Source organism: Motacilla alba, chromosome 12, assembly GCF_015832195.1.
Source record: "Motacilla alba alba isolate MOTALB_02 chromosome 12, Motacilla_alba_V1.0_pri, whole genome shotgun sequence".
Taxonomy (NCBI): Eukaryota; Metazoa; Chordata; class Aves; order Passeriformes; family Motacillidae; genus Motacilla; species Motacilla alba.
In genome coordinates, this window is record NC_052027.1 from 12054517 (window position 1) to 12067250 (window position 12734).

At 56.1% G+C, this 12734-nt stretch overlaps 1 protein-coding gene across 1 annotated transcript in view; it reads right to left on the reverse strand.

Moving 5' to 3' along the window:
- NCKIPSD (NCK interacting protein with SH3 domain) overlaps positions 1-5531 on the reverse strand; it is a 52650-nt gene extending 47119 nt beyond the window's left edge. Inside the window, exon 1 of the mRNA XM_038149084.1 lies at positions 5361-5531. Coding sequence (XP_038005012.1) covers positions 5361-5531 — 171 coding nt within the window. The remainder of the gene's footprint in view (positions 1-5360) is intronic.
- Positions 5532-12734: the final 7203 nt, after the last annotated feature.

Genomic DNA, 12734 nt, shown 5'->3' on the forward strand with positions numbered 1-12734 from the left:
AGGGTCAGGAGCACCAAGTTTAAAGCTGGATTTTAAGCAGATATAGGGAGAAACTCTTGCAGCAAACAACAATTGCCAAAACTCAAGTTTCCAGCAAGCCCAGGGAGGTTGTAGTATCTCCCTCTCTGGAGACATTCAAAACCCACCTGGACACGTTTGTGTGTCACCTGCTGCAGGTGGCCCTGCCTCTGCAGGGCGTTGGACTGCACAATCTCCAGAGGTTCCTTCCAACCCAAACTATTTTGTGATTGACAATGTAGAACCAACTGAGGAGCTGGAACGCTATGATCATCAAAGCCCTTCCCAATTCAAGCTATTCTGTGATTCTGTGTTCCACAACCATCTTTGTCTCCATGGCAGTGTGGAAGGTTTGACATTACCTGAGCTGCCACAGTGATCCTGCACAGCACCAGCCTTGGCGCATGCTGCTCCACCCCTGAACCAATGCACATGAGATCCTGGCAGAGAAGCAACACGATTACAAACAAGGAGTTTTCCAGCAAGCCAGTGAAGTGAATTAGCTGAGAGTGGGGCTCACAAGAGCAGAGGCAGCTTCAGGGAAGGCTGGACAGCAGGGCTGGGTGTAGGATGTGGGATCAGAGTGGAGGAGTGGCTATGAGCTGTGAGACCCACACTCTGAGCCCTGGCATGCTCTGGTCTGCAAGAAAAGGCAGCTCCTACAGTATCTCACTCTGCACCACATAATTCCAGTCCAGGTGAATGCTGCAACATGAATGAACCCCGGTCAATGCTACAACAAGAAATAGGGCAGAATGGTTTGGGTAAACAGAGAGTGCTCAAATTTCAGTCCCTCAAAACTGTCTCCTTTACAGCTGGGGAGGTGACACACCACTCCTGTGCCTGCCTGGTCAGGACTACCTGTACTCTGCCACTATGCACTTGCTCGTGCTGCAGGAGGATTTTAGTTGTTGCTAGGCTGCACAAAGCAGTCTCTTATTTTTATCACGTCTGTTTATTCTTGTAGAAAAAGATACTGCAAACAGCAATCCAAGGCATCCTCAAAATGCTTGTTACACTCTTTGCTTGGCTCCATTTTCTCATCATACAGTACAAAGCTTCTTGGCCATCAGCATACACACCTTTGCACCCAAACAGACCTTTCCTTGCTCCTCCAGAGGTACAATGTGAAAGCATGAACAGAGAGTCAAAATCCACATTACAAACAATTTTTCAGTTATTTGGAATAAATTTAAGGTAATTTTGAAAAGGATATCAATAATAATTTCAAAGCTGTTTCCTAATGGCTGAATACAGCTGAACAGCTAATTTGTAACAGCCAGCAGGCTAAACCATTCCCGCTTCATCAGGAAACATCTCCCTGTGACTTAGCACTTATTTTTGCACCCCTGACATTTACCAACAGAGCATTTTAAAGCTGCTATTCCCCTCCTCAGCATTAATGTTAACACTTTCATTGACAGGCAATGCAGCCTGGGTCAGTGCAGACACAAGACAAGGCAAGAGCAGTTGTGGCGCCTGGTGAAGCTGAGAGCTGAAGCAGCCCTGCTGCTCCTGGATGTGGGTCCCACAGCAGGAGCAAACCACCACAGCCAGCCCCTGTCCTGCCAGGAGCAGAGCAGATCAGCTTTCCTGGCAGGCCAAGTGTCACCCATACTCAGCATCCTCCAGGACAGCCACTCCCTCTGTGCTGCTGGTGCTGCTGTGCCACAGCCTGAAATCTTCATCCAGAGCTGGAAGAACTCCACATTCCCATAACAAAATTCCAGGTTCCATCATAATAATAGCAACATAGAGCTATTTATTCCACAGAAAGGAATCTTATTATTTGCTAGACTTAGCATTTGTCCCTTCCTGACACTGAGTGAACCTCCTGTGCCTAAGCAAGCTTTCCAAATTGAATCTTTTACAGCTGCACATAAAGCTTTGAAAAGCCTATCTCCTGGACTGGCTGTCTGACTCCAGAGGACACCCTAAGCTCCATTTTAATCTCCACATTTTTCTGCCACTCATACATCACTTAAGCATCAGCACACAGCTGAAGACAAAAGACCAACCTCATGCTGACGGGCACCTTGCCGTCCAATAGGAAGGCCTGGCACTTGAGCAGACAGTTTTGCTGCAGCAGTATCCACCTGGCATTAGATATTAGCACACTTCTTGCTCCACCAGTAGCTGGAGGCCACTACCCTCGTGCTGGCACTGGCACAGGGCTAGGTACACGTTTTCACTCGTCTGGCAGCAGCACCCACAGCCCCTGAGTACATGACCTTGCTGGGCACTATCATGCCTGCTGGTGTCAAGGCCTCCCAAGATCTCCACCAAGGGCATGCAGAGCCAGGGCAAAGCCACATGTGAGGCCACTGTTCCAACAAGCAACTCTGTGTGTGTGTGGTCCACAAGCTGCCCCATTCAGCAGCACAGCCCAATCCTCCCCGCTTGCTGCTTTACAGCCTCAGCATCTACCCCCAGAGCGGCACTCGGCTTCAAATGACTCTTAATAACCCAGACAGGAGCTAAAAGGGAACTACAGAAGAGTGAAATCAGCAGGAATATCAGCTGAAGTTGGGCGTTTCTAATTGACTCAAATTAACTTCACATCATCTGTACCTTCTGCTGCTCTGGCTGGGCCCCAACTTGTTTCTTAGGGGCATTCTAAGAAGGATTTGTTGGTGGAGCTTCCCCTCCCCCCCAGCTAACTCTCCTTTAACAGCAATACTCAGCCACAAGGATTTCATTACAAAATCCTGCAAAAAGACATCAGACAAAAATAAGCATTAAAAAATAACTGGGAATTATTTTTTTCCTTTTAGAGAAGCCAAGGCATCAATATCCCATATCTATGATAGCTGAGAAAAAAAAAAAAACAAAACCTGAAACGCAAGAGGAGCTCAGAAGAAAACGAATGTTCCTAATAGTACTCAGCAGCAAAGGCAGCCCAAGGCTCCCTCATGAGCATCCTCTCAGCAGGTTGCTCATGCAGGTTGTGACTGTCCCCCAGCCTATGGCTCACCTGGAGCCCGACTGCACTGCTGAGGAAGGCCAAGCTTACCTTTACAATGGTGACTCCTGTTGGCCACGCTCTCTCCCTGCTAACGCCAATCATTAGCGCTGCTTCTCCCTGCTGTGATTGGGGCAGCGTTAATTACCTCCCAAACCGCTGGCACTAATTGGTCTCCGCGCCCTTATTAAACCAAAACTGGGTGACAAAATGTTTGCACTCCTCCTGGACATTGAGCAAACAGTCTCAAGCACACTCTTGGTGAGCAGATGCTTTCTGCCATGAATAAACACATGTTTTGAGTTCACATCAGCTCTTCAGAGCTGGCAAGATGTAACAACAGAAAGCCAGTCACAGACATGCAGGATGACTGCATTCTGCAGAGCAGCAAATTAGATCCTACTGCTTCACACATCATCAACAAATTCAGGTGCTGGAAATTTAATGGCCAAAACACAGATGAGCAGATGCAGGGAGGACTCTGTTTCCCCCAACAAGGTCTAAAGGCATTTGGGAAAGTTACAGCTGCACTAGAGGGAATGCTCACAAAGTCACCAGCAATGCTGCTTTAATATCTGTGCATTACTAACATGTCAGGAGTTTGCCTGGCAGGCTGCAAGCTGTGATGAGGCTGTAGCAAAATATAATGTTAGAAATGAATGTAGAGTCAAAGAACAAATACTCTTCCTGTAAGATTGTGAGATGCATACTAGCAAGGTACCTGCAAGAAAAACTGGTATGAGTGAGCAGCCTAGGAGAAGGCTCCTGCACCCACAGCAGCGAGAAGACGTCATGCCACACAAGCAAATGAAGCAAAAGACTGCAGAGAGGAAACTCATGAGCAGCAACCTGGAGCTATGCCACTGTGGGGTTTTAAAATCTAGCAGTTAATAAGGTCTTTGCTCTGTAACTAAATAGCTCCTGTAAAGAGCTTATTAAGGGCTTATTGATACACAAGATGTCCCCTTCCGTCAGGCCATCCTGCCAGGCTGCAGAAGAGCCCCAGCTTCACAGCATGGATGGACCAAGCAGCCATCAGAGACCTGGTGTTGCCCTGACACACATACACACTCTCTCATTAATGCTTGTCTCACTGGAGTGCTCTGCAAAGCCCACACCCACACTTACTTACAGCCTGAGTTACTGCTAATCAGAAATTCAATGGCATCTGAAGGAGCAGCAGCAGCACACTGAAATAAAGAGGGTTGTCACCATTTTCAGACAGATGCCAAAAGGCCCCTTTGTAACATTCACATGCGTTTCTGTGCAGTTACCCATTCACTGATGCAGAGTCTTCAGCATCCATGTCCCAGAGCTATCCTGTGGCCCAAAAGTCCCAAAATTCATGGGCCCCCCTCCACAAACTAATTCTATATGAAATGCCTATTTTAATTCTAGAAGTCATGTTTTCCCTCAGAAGCCTCCACTAAGCAGCCCCTGCACTGTACGAGCCACACGTAACCTCTTTCCCATGACACTTGCATGTCACAGTGCACATACCCCAGCAGCAAAAGGTGCACTCCATCCTCTGACCCCAGTTAGGGCCACAGCAGGTGCTCAGACCTGGGGCAATTCCTGGTATCACCAACCTGGCTGGCAGTGCTGCCGTGGCAGGCAGCTGCCGTGGCTTCTCCTGGCCCGCAGGACAGCAGGGGTGTGCCGTGGGTGTCGTGTGTGTTAGTGCAAGGAGGACAATCACACTCACCATCCTCGCAGTCTGGGGTGCCACACACGGAGCCCCCAGGCTGAACAGCCAGCACGGGGATGGCCACAGGAGTGCCACTAACTTAGACCAGCCACGGCTGCTGCGCGGGAGACTCCAGTTTACCTGTAATCATGTTTACTCCGGGGAGGACAATCCCCCTCAGCATCTCTCAGGGATTTTCCTATCTTCCTCTCCCAGTTCTGCAGGAGTGAACAGCCCGTCAGACTTTCAGGCCCTGGAGATCCGTATCCAGCCCCCTTCCTCCGGATGAGCCTGCTGAGCTCTCACGTTTTCCCTGACCCGCAGGGCTGGTGCTCCCCAAACCTGACAGCACGGGAGCTGTCTCCTGCCTCCCTGCCACCACGGGACTCCCATCCCACGGCGTCCCAGACCCTCCCGCCTGCCGCAGACACTGCAGGGGCAGCCACGGCCACAGAAATGTCTCTCCCGTTTCCCCAGCCGGGCCGGCGGCTCCCGGATGAGACACGCGAGGGGCATGAGCGGCTGGGGCTGGGCTGCTGCGAGCAGCGGGCTGTGCTCTGCCCCCGCCCCGGCACCAACCCAGCCCGGGACAGCCAGGAAAGCCCCGCTGCCTGCGAGGGGCCAGGGCAGCGCCGCCCGGCCCCGGCACCCCCGGCAGAGCCGCCCCGCCCGGCCCGGCCCGGCCCGGCCCACCTGCAGCCGCTGGAGGTAGGAGGCCGGCGCGTAGCCCGTCTCGCCGGAGCCGGCGCGGGTGACGAGCCACCAGTGCTGGTTGCTGCGCTCCAGCAGCAGGAAGGTCTCTCCGGCAGCGAAGGGCAGCGAGTTGGGCTCGGCCGAGCGGAAGCTGTACAGGGCCCGGTACATGGCGGCGGCACCGGCACCGGCAGCACCGGCACCTCCGCCCGCCCGGACCGGACCGGACCGGGCCCGCCCCCGCCGGCCCCGCCCCCGCGCCGCCGCCGCGCCCCGCCCCCCGCGCGGTACCGCCCCCTGCCGGCGCGGCGGCGCCACTCCCCCGCCCCGCCCCGCCCCGCCCGCTGCGCCGGCAGGGGGCGCCAGCGGCTCGCGCAGCGTCCCTGAGGCGGCAGCGAAGGCACCGACCCCGGCACCGACACCAGCACCGACCCCGCACTGACCCCGGCACCGACCCCGGCACCCACCCCGGCACCGACCCCCGCACCCACCCCGGCACCGACCCTCGCACCCACCCCCGCTCCCACCCCGGCACTTGCACCCGGGACTGACCCCCAGAAGTGACCCCCAGGACTAAGCCACGGCACCGACCCCCGGAACCCGGGCGCTGCCCCCGGGACTGCCCGCCGGCACCGAGGGGCCGCTGGCAGGATCCATAAGCACGGGCGCTTCCCCGGCACCGGCCCGTTCGTGTCCCTCCTCAATCACGCACTCGCCTGGGTCACCGCCGGCTCCTGGGGTCCCTGCTCCCGCCTAGCGCCCGTCGCCCACCCGCGCCTGGCCCCTCTGGCCCCGCCGTGGCCCAGCTGGCCGCAGGCATCGCTTCCCCACTCGACCCGCCCGTCCCGGCGAGTGTCCCCAGCAGCCATCCTCTCGGAATGCGGATTGTAGTCCCGGTACCACCGAGTCTTTGTGTGCCCGCCAGCCCCACCCTGGGGGCCACGAGGGCTTCCCCCGGCGAGCTCCCCTGGGCTGGTCCCCTTCCCCACCACTTCCCCAGCATGGGATCGGGCATGACCAGGGCTGGCTCTGACCCGCAGCGAACACGGTGACCTGGCAGGTGGCCGTGGGAATGTGGGACACAGCCCGTCAGGCCTGGAGCTCTCCATGAAGACACAGCAGCCCCCAGCCCCATTCATCTCCTTGCCCCATTCCAGGAGAACAACCCTTTGGGACACTACCCCCAGTAGCCCGAGACCTCTGCAAGCCACCCCATCTCCCCAAGGCATCAACAGCTTCCCTTGATCCCTGCTGCCCAGGAGGAGTGGGTGGCAGCCCTGCAGGGCATGGTGCCCCCTCCCTCTTCCCCAGACAGGGCTTTCTCCATGCTCCCCTAGGAGCAAGACAAATTTTCCACCTGACAAAGCCAGCACAAACAGCCTACGAGCAGGGTGTGGGGGGACCTGGTTAGAGCACCCCAGTGGGACTACTACATACTCCTGCAGCCAAGCCCACCGCAAAGACACCCCTCACCCATACTGCCCACCCCTGCCATCCTGCTGGGATGCAAGAATGCAGAGACGGAACAACAGTTCACAGATCCCTGCTCACAGTTACAGGGGGTTTAAGTCATCCAGAAACCATTCACAACCCAATCCAACCAGTGGTAATACAGTAAAAACCAGGCTTGCAGCAGCACAACCCGCCTGCTCCCAGCACAGCCCACCAAGGCCCTCACTTTCCCCAGCACTGGCAGTGAGATAATTCGTTCTGATCCTGGTTACGCAGGGATGGAGGATGGAGTGGGAGTGAGCGGTTGCCTAGACTCCCCCACTGCTGCGGGTACCAGGAATCGCTGCGGTGAGCTGGAGTCGGGCACACTCAGGCTGAAAAAACAGCGGGGTGCTTTAACTGAGAACTGAGAGATGTAATCAGGGCTGAATCCTTCAGGAGCCCTTCAGGTTTGGACTTCCTGCCTGGTCATGGTCCCTTCCAGATGCCCAGCAGGGAACAGCATGCCCATGCCCAGGGCACGGGCTGGGCAACTGGGGATCACCACTGCAGGAGAGAAAACGTTCCCATTTGTGGAGTCATGTATATCCCACGGGAACAGGAGTCTCTGCTTGCCCGTCCCCTGCCCGGTTTGGCTGCAGTGTTCACCCTGCCGCTGTGTCCCCACTCCAGGTGAGCTCCGGCCATTCCCTGGCACAAGCCCAGCTGTTTGTGCTGGAATAACGGCGCTTTGTTTCCACGAAGTCGGCAGCACAGGCTGTGCTGGCAGGCAGAGGCAGCTGAGGGGGATGCAGGTGCCCACCAACCACCTCCCACGTGCACAGCAGCAGCAGCACCCCAATCTCTTCCTGGGCTCAGCACAGCTCTGCCAGACAGCAGCTGGGAAGGATTTCCTCTGTAAAGGCCCCCTTCTTCTGCATCTGGGTAGAATGCAGAGCCCAGGACAAATTCCTGCTGCTGAGGAATCAGCTCTGAATTGCAAGAGCCAAGTGATTTATATTGGACAGGGAGGGGCAACGAACAAGGATCCCGCTGCGTCACTTGCAGGTGACTTTTAAAGCTGAACTTAAGACCTCGGGAAAATAATACTTGCATCCCTTGCCCTCAGAGCCTTGGGGGACTGGGATCACTGTAAGCTGTGAAGGGCTCAGTGCACGCGGGGCAGCCCCCACACTCCTGTTTTCCTCCAGAGCTGTGGAGGGGAAGTGTTGCACAACAGGACTCATATGATTGGAACACAAACTTGCCAGCTCCACATACACTTATATAATTCTGCACCGTCTGCTCGTCAACACGTTGCAAAACAGCAGTGGGATCAATCGCTCTACTTTTAGGTATACAAATATTGTTGCACTCCCACCAGCCCTCTCTGGGTGAAAAGTCATGGGGATGAGAGGTGATGTGAGGACCCCAGGCCCACAGCTCTGGGGACAGTGTCTTCAGTGTGTCCTGTGGGGGCTGCGGGTGTCCAAGGCCAGGATTGCCAGACATGTCCTTACTTCCCAGTGTCCTGATGGCCCTTCCTCCTGGAAAACCTCACTAAGAGGCTGTAGATAGGACCCTGGAATTGCATACATCAGTATCGCTTCCAGAAGATCTTACCTCTCCAACCACATCGGCTCGCTTATGGGAGAAGCCCCCAAACCTGTGCTGCCTGCCAGCAAGCTGGGAAGGGTGCTCCACCGGGCAGGAGCACGCCCTGCTCCTGCCTCTTGCAAGGAACACAGCGATCCGTGCTGAGCCCGAAAACACCTGCGAGGCGCTGCTCTTTTGACGGCCGCTTCCCGGTAGAGCACATGTGGAGAAGCCGAAGCTGCCGGGGCGGTGGGTGGCTCTGGGACCGCTCTGTTCCGCCTGCCTGCCGGGCCGAGGTGCCCGCAGGGCTCCTTGCGCAACGCGTCCTGCACAAAGCCGGGGCTGGCCGGGGCCCAGACCCCTCCGTGGCCGGAGGAAGGAGCAGCCAGTGCCTGCCAACAGCTGCACTTCCTAGAAACGAAGAAGACAGAAGGTCGGGAGAGTTGAGGGATGGTGGAGGGGGGGCCGGGGGATGCTGCGGGAAGGATTGAGGCGCTGCAGGTTACGAGGCCAGCAGCACACAGCCTAGCCTGCCCTGTCGCTTCTCTTCAGGAAAACAAGATCTTTGGCTTCATACAACAGCTCCCTGTTCTTTGTTAACTCTGCTCGTGTCCCAGCCCGAGGAGCCCCTTGCCAGCCCATGCACTCTGCGGGCCGGCACTGCTCCTTCCCAGCTCTCCCTGCCAGGGCAGCTCTGCAGGCTCCAGTGCCATGCTGCGGAAAACCGTGGCTCAGGACACTTTCTCTGCCACCAGCCCAATAGCCAGACAGAAGATATCTGGGAGGTGAGGGAAGCAGGGCACAGGGGTAAGGTGCAGCGAGAACACCACTCCCTGGGCTCCCCAGGCTGTCCTTCCAGCTGCAGGGCTGCCGGGTGAAGGGCACTCCTCGCTTCATGTCTGTCTCCAAGCAGGCCAATGCTGCCTTGCCCAACACCATCTTGCTCATGTCCTTTTCTCATTGCATGTGGGAAGAGCTGCAAAACAAAGGGTTGCCTGGGGTGCAGCAGAGGATCCTGCCTCTGTGGGCTGCAGGAGCTCCTCTGCTTCTCTTTCAAAGAGAAATTGAAAAGACGCCACACAGGGCCAATGCAGCCTGTCACAACTGAGCTGTGGGGACACTGCTATGGTGCAAACCCAAGAAAGAGAAGACAGAGCCCATCACCTCATCTGGAGCTGACAGCCCAGCATGGCAGGCAGCCTCCACCATGGGAGGCTGTTTCCAAGGGTTACCCTTTGCTGGCCATATTGTTTGTGGGGCAGGATGGACACACCATGGCCCTGCTTACATCCTTTCCATGAGGAGGAGCCCTGGGCTGGTGGGTGGGTGCAGCAGGCCCTGGTGAGCAGGTGAGGGGTGCTGGGATGGGGATCCCCACTAATGGAACATGATGCTCAGCCTGGTGGGAGCTGTCTCCAGGGTTTGCTCTGCTTTCATTCAGGTGTCTGAGTTACAAGCTTCAAAGGCCAGGCAACAGAGGGCTGGGGGAGGCCTCTTAGCCAACCCTCATTTCCATACCATTGAGGGAAGGTGGCTTTGCTCCTAGACAGGGACACAAGCCATTCATTCCTTGTCCCCTCTGCCCTGCCCTACATGACTCCAAGGCTTGGGCACCATTGGAGATGGCTGCAGGACCCTCACCCTGTGCCAAGGATAGGTCCATGCACAGCATGGACAGACAGTGGCCCCCAGACCCACTACAGCATCACCAGTTTTGTTAGCCTCCAGTTAAACCAACTTAAGCCCACCACCATGAGAAAGAGGGAAGGCACAGCTGCTGGGCCACACACAGCACCTGCTGTCTCCCGCAGTGGGTGCCTCGGAGCCACCAGGGCACAGGGTGCCTCTGCCCCCGTGTGCTGGGAACCAGCCAGTGGCTCGGGTCTGAGCCCTTTGCAGGCTCAGGGCCGCAGGGTGAACCATTCTTCCCTGGGCATGGAGCACAGCAACTTCGGGCTGCTGCCCTGTGAGATGTCACTGCTTGGCAACAAGGAAATACTTTGTTCTCACTCCATAAAAGGCATTTGTGTGTCCCTCCCCACTGGCACAGGCCCAGCTCAGGGGAAGAAGTCCAGGAGCTACTCAAGAGGCAGCAGCACAGGACGGGGACAGTGCAGGGACAAAGGTGCCCTCTCCTCCAGCAAGGCCGGGGCTGTCCCCTGCCCCTTCTTGCTTTTGCCCTGCCCAACCCCAGTGACAGGGAGGCTACCTACCAAAAGATCCTGGCAGGTCCGCAGAGCACCACTCACCCCCCACCCCCTTCCCAGTCCCCAGCGTCCTGCCAGCAAAGCAGAGCTCGATTCACTGGAGAAACCAGTGCCAGCTGCAGGAATGTGTTTCATCTCCAGCCAGCTGATGCATGGCAATTCCCATCAGCCACCCCAGGTTTGGGCAAGAAGTGACTTATTTATGTAAGGCAAGCTCTCCACTAGCCTGGGGTTGTGGCATCCTCCAGGGGCAGCCACAGGAAAGCAGGAGCAGGTACCTGGGGGCCTGGACCTAGCCAGGCTGGAACACATGCTGTCTCTTGTCCAGCCCCTGCAAAGCCACCAGGGCAGGGTCTGGCCCAGCACACTGCAGCCACCCTGGTCAATGGTCCTGCTAGGGCGGGGCTGGCAGGAAAAGGTGGGTCTTCTCCAAGCATCAGGAAACAGACAGGGAGGAGACCAGACACAGGGGAGCCTTGAGGAACAGGGACGTGCGCTCAGCATTGTCCTTCACAGAGCAGAGGCTGCAGAAACTACAGAATGGGGGCTCCCTGCCAGGGCACAGGCTGTTCCAGCTCCTGTCCCCCACCCCAGCAGCAGGGCTGCTCTGTGGAGGTGCCTCTCCTGTGGTGCAGGGCTCCCCAGAACACAGGAAGGAGCCAGCCCAGCTGCCCCGTCCCAGTGCTCTTGCTGGCACAACCAGCACAGAGGGAAGCTCACAGTCCAGGGAGGACCAGAGCTGCGGGGAGCCATGCTCAGAGCATGCACACAAACTAAAAAAGCCATCGAGTCTGTTCCCGAGCGCATCTGCTGCCCACCCACTATTCCACCACTCTGGCATTTGCCATGGTCCAACAGGCAGGTGACCACAAACAGCCACCCCAACCCCTGCTCATCCCATTTCCATCTTCCAAGAAGGCCAGGCACAGGGCTGGAGAGCCATTTACAGGGATTGTGGGAATCCAATTCCCGCCCCAGCACGTTGGCAGTTACACAATTGCCTTTCTACAAATAAGGAGTTGCTTGGAGGGATGTGTGCAGAACAGCATGGAAGGAAAGAAACCTGCTCTTGAAGTTTGAAAAATAGTATCCAATGTAGAGGTACTTGCACAGGAGTTGCCCCTTTTTTAACCTTGAAGGATGTGGCTCAAGGAAGGGATTTTTCCTCCTGATGTTTTGCTGTTACATAACTCAAAGTAACTATGAAAAAGGTCTTCTCTGTTCCTGCTCCCTCCCTCTCAGCTGCTGCAGCCCAGGAAGCTCCCAACCACCTTGTTGCTGTGCAGCCCTGGCACAGCATCTCTTAATCCTCAGGCAACATCAGCAAAGGGATTTTAGCAGTGCTGGCCTGAGCCCACAGGGTCCCTCCACCTTCCTGCAGCAGCACCAATTGCACCCGAGGGTTTGCTATTACTGTGTATGGACCCCGCAGTGCTCCAGCTCTGGCTGCTGCCACCACACCGACACCATCCTGCTGAAAGCGTGCCTAGCTGAGCTTACCCTGCTGGCAGTGTTCCTGCAGCTCCCTGCCTGCAGCCAGGGCCGTGTCTGCAGGCTTGCTCTGGAGGCAGCTTGCATCAGAGCAAATGCGATTGTTCTCATCGGATTTTATGAATTCCCTCCGGAGTTCCTACGTAACACGAGTACATTAGGGGACTTTATCCCTGCTAATTTCAGACGACAAAGTCAAACCATGTATCAGATGAATCTGCACAGGGAGGCTTATTCATAAGTAGCAGCAATGACAGGGGACTACAGTGTCTGCCAAGAGACTCATCATTAGCTCATTAGCAGAGGACATCACATCCTAAACTGGAGAACTAAAAAGGAAACATCACCTTGCAGCCATTGCCCCTCTCCTTGTGCTGGGCGCATCTTGGGAACAGACAGGAGTGCTGCTCATCAGTGCTGAAGGCATTCTGCAGTTGGGATGGCAAGAATAACCAGCCCCATCCTCCCCTCTTGCCCAAGGGTTTTTCAGGCAGTGTCAGGAGTGGTTCACAGGGCCCTGTCAGCTGCACTCACTGCTGCAGTCTCACCCAGAAGCAACATACAGCCTGTTCATGCTGGACAAGCCCATCTCCAGAGACAACAGCCCATGTACTGACTATAAAATACTGAGGTGACTGCAAAATCTAAA